The sequence below is a fragment of the Erythranthe guttata genome, chromosome 7 (assembly GCF_056151865.1).
Source record: "Erythranthe guttata isolate IM_541 chromosome 7, IM_541, whole genome shotgun sequence".
NCBI classification, from domain to species: domain Eukaryota; kingdom Viridiplantae; phylum Streptophyta; class Magnoliopsida; order Lamiales; family Phrymaceae; genus Erythranthe; species Erythranthe guttata.
Genome location: NC_142539.1, coordinates 13,634,991 through 13,643,639, shown reverse-complemented (window position 1 = coordinate 13,643,639; position 8,649 = coordinate 13,634,991). Strand labels below are relative to the sequence as shown.

At 31.4% G+C, this 8,649-nt stretch overlaps 1 protein-coding gene across 2 annotated transcripts; it reads left to right on the top strand.

The window, feature by feature from the left end:
• The first annotated feature begins 501 nt into the window (after nt 1–501).
• Nucleotides 502–8,417, top strand: LOC148769757 (AT-hook motif nuclear-localized protein 2-like). Of its 2 annotated transcripts, none has more exons than XM_088820989.1 (4): nt 502–841; nt 2,225–2,371; nt 7,388–7,543; nt 8,055–8,417. In XM_088820989.1, exons 1-4 carry the CDS (start codon nt 644–646, stop codon nt 8,169–8,171), a joined length of 618 nt encoding a protein of 205 aa, XP_088677115.1. In that variant the 5' UTR covers nt 502–643; the 3' UTR covers nt 8,172–8,417. The 2 variants fall into 2 exon arrangements, with proteins under 2 accessions (XP_088677115.1, XP_088677116.1); XM_088820990.1 differs by lacking the exons at nt 7,388–7,543; nt 8,055–8,417 and adding exons at nt 2,678–2,830; nt 3,221–3,383 and having other exon boundaries at nt 600–841.
• Nucleotides 8,418–8,649: the final 232 nt, after the last annotated feature.

The following is an 8,649-nucleotide window of genomic DNA, read 5'->3' as shown; positions in this document are numbered from 1 at the left end:
TATAGGAGAAGTACTCAGTGACGATGCTGCATGGGGTCTTGAAATAGAAGATCACAAATATGTATATAAACACGCACGTAATCGTTTTGTATTTAGGGTTTAGCGTTTAGGGTTTTGGATTCATAAAATATATGTATGTACGTGTACATGCCTAATTTAGCCATCCAAAACTCCGTTTCCACATTATTCTCGAACAAGTTTGTCGAAATTAAATTGAAGCTTCAATTAGTGTTCGTCTGCTTTTCATCATGTAAAACATTTAAAATTATATTATTTGCAAACTTTTATGTATTTGTTATTTTGTTTATAATTCAAATAATGTTTTAAATGCTGTAGCTAGTCATGGAAATAATTCAAAAACACACACGAAATTATTTACGAAATCCATCTTTTCGGATTTCTTAATAACTATCTCTTGACTTTCCTCCCATTTCAGTCTAGATTTTTGCAAAACCATTCCTCGATTCTATTCTCGTATTTGCTAAATCTATAATTATTAATATGTTGTCAACCAAGACAAGAACTTTATCTATTTAACCTCGTTTTCATTTCGATTATTTCTCACTCTCTCAACATCTTCAACCTCTTGCATCTACAATTTTCTTTTTTCATTTTTTCCGGAATATTTTCTATAAAATTTAAAATGTCACATGTACGTGGGAGTAAAAAAAATCCATCAGCGGAGGAGCGTCCCGTAATTTTGGCACTTGAATATACAAAATTTGATGCATCGAGCTCCGTTCGTCGACCTTCTTTACCTCGACCGAGGATTCCTAAACACCTCTTTACTTCGTTTGCTGCCGAGCTCTCCCCTTTCATTGTTACTATAAAGACTGGAGAGGTTGCTTCCTTTATTAATTTTCTGTCTCCTTTTCTTTGTCTTTTTTTTGTGTTTCGTTTTCTACTAAAGTATAAAAATGATTGGCTTTTATTAAAATAATAGAATTCGATTTTATTTATCTATTTGCATGTTTATCCGTGTCTCGTTATCTCCCCATTCGTGTGCTTAATGGTTTCATCTGTCCACATATTCTTATTTTTTATTTCATTTTTCTAGTTTTTTTTAGATTTTGATTTTTGATTTTTGATTTTTGATTTTTGATTTTCCATTACAAGGTAGGGTACTTTATTAATTTTCTGTCTTCGTTTCGTTTATTTTTTGTGTTTTTTATTATTTTTTTTTCTATATTTGACTTCTTTTTTTTGTTTTTTGATTTTCTTTTTCGATTTCTGATTTTGTGATTTTTGATTTTTGATTTTTTGATTTTTGTATACAAGGTAGGGTACTTTTGCTTCTCTGTGTTGATTTGATTATCTGTATTATTGTGAAACCTTTCGATTTTATTTGAATTCAAACTTGAATATTTTACCTAGCTTTTATAGTATGTGAATAAATAGGAGTCCTTTTGGATACGGCTGCATTTATTTGACTCTACGATATTTTGTGTGAATAGATCTATCTTATCATAATTAAATCGACTAGGCGTCACAAATTAGGGCACGAAACCAATAAAAGGTAACACTCGTATACAAATACGTGACAGATCGGAAGTTGGAATGTTGTTTTCTAAGACCGCAATAAAGATTCGAAGTTAAGTTATTAGAACTTACCATCGTAAATCGTGTTTAGCAAACTAGTAATATAGTAAATACGGTTTCATTTTCACGTTCTATGAAAATTTAGAGGGCCATTAATGCTAAACAAATGGATTACCCGACGTGGTATAATTTATCTCTACAAGCTTGAGTTCGATCTCAATATTCGAAGCAAACTTAACTCGATTTTAGAAGTTCGACTCGAATAAGAGCCTCTTTAGTTTCTATCAATAGTTCATAATTATTGTCTCCTCGAGTTTTGGTAAATCATTAAAAAAGAAATTGATTATGTCAAATTATATGTTAATGTGGTGTTACTTTTATCCGTTTTCGCACAACTTCGTGATAGATTAATTTCAACATTAAATTTCAGGGTCTTAACTTCACAGAGGGTTTATAATATAGTAAGTTATAATTGAACTCCGAGAGAAGAAAAATTGTGATAAAAGAAATCAAAATAAGACTAATTACGTGGATGGAAGTACGGGAAAAACAAGAAATCGAACAACACTATGATCGTTCAGTTGACGTATAAGTAGTTAACTAGTTACAGTAATCTGATGTTCGATTTGGTTTTACGACTCTTCTTTTTGTGTATAAATTTCATTTATTTCTTTTCTGCTTTTAGGACATTGGAAAAAGGATACGAGATTTCTTTCAAGAGCGTATCCACCCAAGGTGTGGCGCTTTGTCGGTCGAGGGATGTATATATACTGTATCAGGTGACATATCGAACCCGAGAATCGATATAAAAGGCTTAGCTACTTATTTTGAGGTAAACATACTTACTTGGGATTGAATCGAGTGCTTATTTCATTACTTGTTCGGCGGAATATTATAGCAGAATTTGACTCGAATAGAACTAATAATATGATTAAATTTAGCTATTTAACTTCATTCGATAAATATTGCAATGTATTAAATTTTGTCATTTAGTGGGGAATTTGTGCAGATTTAGTAACTCCTCCGTGCAAATAATATTAGTGCATTTTATCAATTCTAATTTCTAAACGAATAATTAAATTATATAGTTTTTTGTTATACATCAACTTACGAAACCAATTTATTGTTATACTTGCAGGGTAATTTTTCCATAGCAACCCTCACAGGCCGTTTCGTAATATCTAATAACGGACGTGTACAGCTGGACTATTTGAAGGTCGGCTTTCAACCAGACGATGTGTTCGTCTGCGGTACTACGATTGGGCCTCTGATAGCCGGTTGTGCTGTTCAGGTTAGCTTTTCTCGTACAATAGTTCTTCACTGTGTTATTAATTAAGAACTCTGTGCAATTAATATTTGTGCATTTTATGTGAGACCAAATAATCGTACAATAGTTGTTATTTATGTTCGAACCATATTTTTATTCTGTTTTTCTTGCTGTTTTAGCCATATTTGATCACTAATTATGTTACAGTATATTTTCTATTAATTGAGAAGAAAATAGAAAAATAAAAAGAAAAAGAAGAATGCACTATCCAACATTTGAATGTCTTTCCAAAAGATTATTTCCATTCTTCGTTGAAATATATTTAATTCAATTGCAGGTATAACTCAATGAGAATTCGGTGCATTGATTTTTGTTTGCGTAGCCGTAACCCAACTAATGTTAATTTTAATGCAGGTCACTCTCGGTTATGCCAGGTTGGATAACGGAGAAACGAGCACCTCTCCTCTTCAGTCACCACAGTGCACCTCTGAGGGCTTTGCCGTAAACGAAGATGCCCTAGTAATAATTTGAATTAATTTGAAATGTTATCGAGGGTTTTAGATTGGTTTGCTATCTACATTCGACTGCAGACTATATTCGTCTGGATGACTTTTCGACATATATTTTACTTTGACATTTATCCGTTTTATAGAACAATTAGTAGATTGTGACAGCATTACATGATTTTGATTTCGGGACTCGTAACATTGAGTATTAATTTTTTGATAATATCGAAACCTTTTTTTTTTTTTTTTTTTTTCCGTTTCACATAAGCTGCATAAGTGTAAATTTATGCCAGTATTAGTGCATGTTTCTTCGAACCTTATTCTCTAATGTGATCTTTGGATTAAAGAGACTAATCAACAAATAGTGAAAATGGCTATATACTCTTTTGGATGATTATCGGTAATATATAAGGTTTTATTCGACATATTTTACGTCGACATTTATCAGTTTTATGGTACAATTAGTGGATTGTGAGTGCATTACACGAACACTAGAACACTAGACTTACTCTCTTATTGTAAACACAAGATACCATCTCTTCTTACGAGAGCCGATAGAGAACAATTATTTATATAATTACACTCTTCGTCCTTCTGGTTTACCTCGATTTCATATTTGGTCCCCTTAGTTCATAAAAAAAACGTATTTAGTCTCTCATGTACTTTGGCATGTGCAGTGTGCGTGCGCCGAAAAGTGGAAAGATTCGCCAGAATATTCCCTCCAGGTGGTTATGTGCGTAAAAAATAAATGTTTGGGTGCGTCCGTGCAACTTTTTTTAGTTAAGGTGGTAAAGTGAAAAAACGGGCAAAGTCTAGGTGGCGAAATGCAATTAACCCAAAGATTTTAGTGACTATGTTTAAGGACGTGTTTGTCTAGAGTTTTTTTGTCGATTAAGTTCAATGCCGTAGTTTTGCATTAAGAGGGTACAATTTTTGGTTCAAATTTAACTGATGGACTAATGGTAAATAATGGAAAATAACCAAAAGTGCTAAATACATTAGACTTCCCCCATTTCATTTCAATTTCGGACCTTCACAATAAATCCCATTTTCTATGTCAATCCAGGGCTAACATTGTCGACGACAAATTGCAATAATATGAAGATCTTCTGCACTCTATCATGACTTGGAAGTTGAGGGAGGGTAATGACGTGGACGATTTAAAAAAAATAAATAAATCCTCTCTTTATTTTTGTCGAAATTTCTACATGTTTTTTGTCGTATATTTTACCAGCATTAAACTTGAACCTCGTTTTATTATTTATATACTATTAGCAGCCGTAAGTTAAAATAACTAGTGTCTTTAATGTTGAGTTTTATTAATTTTAATTTTAGTTTGTCAATTTTCAGGGCTTAGTTGATAAAAACTTTGGGCCATTCGATGAACTGAATGTTAACGACTGGTTTTCGTTATGATCTATATATATTAGTACACAATAAACACGGATACCAAAACAAATATTAGATGCATGCTCTAAAGAATTCTTATTCTATATAATAATGATTTTTTTTTAATTGATTAATTGCTTCCTATTGTAGAATGCATCAGTCACCAATAAATCCCGATTGTTGGATTTTAGGTATAAGATTTTTGATATAGGATGCCCAAATTTATGAATTTTCTCGCAATCGGATTTGTATGTTTCCAGTCAAGCAAAAGAAGGTCAAAAAGGGAAATGAAAAATATTAATGAAGGAAAAATAATATGTAATAAGAAGAATAAATAAATGGTAGAATATCTTTAATTGTGAAGAATTTTATTATGACTTATACGAGAAGTACTCGTACGGATTAATAAATATGTACGTAAACACGCCCGTAATTGTTTAGTATTTAGGGTTTAGGGTTTTGGATTCGTAAAATATATGTATGTACGTGTACAACTATATACATACTATATGTATATGCATATACATGCCTAATTTAGCCATCCAAAACTCCGTTTTCACATTATTCTCGAACATGCTAGTTTGTCGAAAGTAAATTGAAGCTTCAATTAGAGTTCGTCTGCTTTTCATTATGTAAAACATTTAATTTTATATTATTGGCCAACTTTTATGTATTTGTTATTTTGTTTATAATTCAAATAATGTTTTAAATGCTGTAGCTAGTCATGGAAATAATTCAAAAACACACGAAATTATTTACGAAATCCATCTTTTCAGATTTCGTAATAACTATCTCTTGACTTTCCTCCCATTTCAGTCTAGATTTTGCAAAACTATTTCTCGATTCTATTCTCATATTTGCTAAATCTTTAATTAATTTCTTAATATGTTGTCAACCAAGACAAGAACTTCATCTATTTATCCTCGTTTTCATTTCGATTATTTCTCACTCTCTCAACATCTTCAAGCCCTTCATTGCATGTACAATTTTTTTTTTCGTTTTTTCCGAAATATTTTCTAAAAAAAATTGAAATGTCACATGTACGTGGGAGTAAAAAAAATCCATCAGCGGAGGAGCGTCCCGTTATTTTGGCACTTGAATATACAAAATTTGATGCATCGAGCTCCGTTCGTCGACCTTCTATACCTCGACCGAGGATTCCTAAACACCCCTTCACTTCTCTTGCTGCTCAGTTGTCCCCTTTCATTGTTACTATAAAGAATGGAGAGGTTGCTTCCTTTATTAATTTTCTGTCTCCTTTTCGTTTATTGTTTTTATGTTTTTTCTGATTTTTTATTTTCTATTTTTGATTTTTGATTTTTTTTCTTGATTTATGATTTTTGATTTATGATTTTTGTATACAAGGTAGGGTACTTTTGCTTCTATGTGTTGATTTGATTATCTGTATTATTGTGAAACCTGTTGATTTTATTTGAATTCAAACTTGAATATTTTATCTAACTTCTATAGTAAGTGAATAAATAGGAGTCCTTTTCGATACGGCTGCATTTATTTGTCTCTTCGATATTTTGTCCGAATAGATCTATCTTATCATAATTAAATCGACGAGGCGTCACAAATTAGGGCACAAAACCAATTAAAGTAACACTCGTATACAGATACATGACAGATCGGAAGTTTGAATTTGTTTTTCTAGGATGCAAAAAAAAAAATCGAAGTTAAGTAGATCCTTTTGGCCACTCAATTAGGAATTATAGATAAAATGATAAATAATGATTTATGATCATCTTTTAAAACACTGCTTCTAGAAGAGTCTAAGTAGATCGGAAAACGGTTGAATAAGGTCTTATAAATGCTTTTAATAAAAAAATAATGTTCACGAGATAATAAATACATGTTGTTGTGTAATTCAATGATATATTAAGATAATTAGAAGTTATAACTTAAGATTATAAATCGATTTAGCAAATTAGTAATATAGTAAATATGGTTGCATGTTCACGTAATCTTCGTATATTTTTTTATTTTTATCGAGTTAATAAATCTCTATATTCCCCCACAATCTGATATTTTGATCGGATCTTAAAATTATGATAATTTCCTAAACGTGATATTCCTAAGCAATCTTCTTTTGTGCATACACAGTTATCTTATTTAATTTTATTTTTTGAAATATTTTATTTTGTGGTTTTAGGACATTGGGAGAAGGATACCAGATTCGTTCGAAGAGCGTAACCAGTCGAGCGGTGGAGGTTTGTCAGTGGAGGGATGTATATATACTGTATCAGGCGATATATCGAATCCTAGAATACGCATAAACGGCTCCTCGCCAACTGTATTTGAGGTAAACCATTCTTTCCCTACCATATCTCTGTACATAGTAGAGTCGATCGTACGTATTCGTTTCTTCCTGTAATAGTTTTCCCGCTACATAATGTACGAAATAATATAGCAGAATAGGATTAACTTTAGCTATTTAGCTTGATTCAATAGATAATTCAGTGTATTAGATGTCGTCATTTAGTGGGGAATTCGTGCAGGTTTAGTAACTTCTCTGTGCAAATAATTTTCAAACAATTTATTATTTCTAAAAGATCAATTAGATTATGTAATTTTTTTTTTTTGTGTACGATATAATTATCGAAGAAGGCATGAAAAATATGTTATCTTCTGTGTATAATTAATACATCAACTTACGAAGAACAATTTATTGTTATACTTGCAGGGTAATTTTTCCATAGCGACCCTCACAGGCCGTTTCGTAATAACTAGTAACGGATCTCATGTACAGCTGGACTATTTGAAAGTCGGCTTTCAACCACACGATGTGCTTGTCTGTGGTACTACGATTGGGCCTTTGATAGCTAGTTGTGCTGTTCAGGTTAGCTTTTCTCGTACAATAGTTCTTCGCGATGTTCTTAATTAAGATAAAATCAAACGATTCGTCCTCCATTAGAATAACGAATTTTCACTATGTATTTATTTTATTTTGCATTTCTTTTTGTCCGAATAATCGTTATTTAGTGGGGAAATTGTGTAGATTTAGCAACAATTCTGTGCAATTAATATTTGTGCATTTTATGTGAGACCAAATAATCGTACAATAGTTGTTATTTATGTTCGAACCGTATTTTTATTCAATTTTTCTTGCTAGTTTTAGCCATATTTGATCACTAATTATGTTACAGTATATTTTCTATTAATTGAGAAAATAGAAAAAAAAAATGCATTATCCAACATTTAAATGTCTTTCCAAAAGATTTTTTTTTTGTTGTCTCTCATTTTTCTTTGAAATATATTTAATTCAATGGCAGGTATAACTCAATGAGAATTCGATGCGTTGATTTTGTTTTTGCGTAGCCGTAACCCAACTAATGTTCATTTAAATGCAGGTCACTCTCGGTTATGCCAGGTTGGATAACGGAGAAACGAGTACCGCTCCTCTTCAGTCACCACAGCGCACCTCTGAGGGCGTTGCCGTAAACGAAAATGCCCTTGTAATAATTTGAATTGATTTGAAATGTAATCGAGGGTTTTAGATTGGTTGGCTATCTACATTCGGGATGCAGACTATATTCGTCAGGATGACTATTCGACATATTTTACTCCGACATTTATCCGTTTTATAGAACAATTAGTAGATTGTGACAGCATTACATGATTTCGATTTCGGGACTTGTAACTTTGAATATTAATTGTTTGATTATATTGAAATCTTTTTTTTTTCCGCTTCACATAAGTGTAAATTTATGCCAGTATTAGTGCATGTTTCTTCAAATCTTATTCTCTAATGTGATCTTTGGATGAATGAGACTAATGAATAAAAATGTGAAAATGACATGTTCATATAACAAATTATTTTAGGCAATATTTTTTTAATTTAAATAAAAATAAATAAATTATTTTATCGTGTACTTTTATTATTATTTTCTTCGATCCGGGTCATAATTTAAAATATTCCAAAATTCAATAAATGTTGCTGTCTAT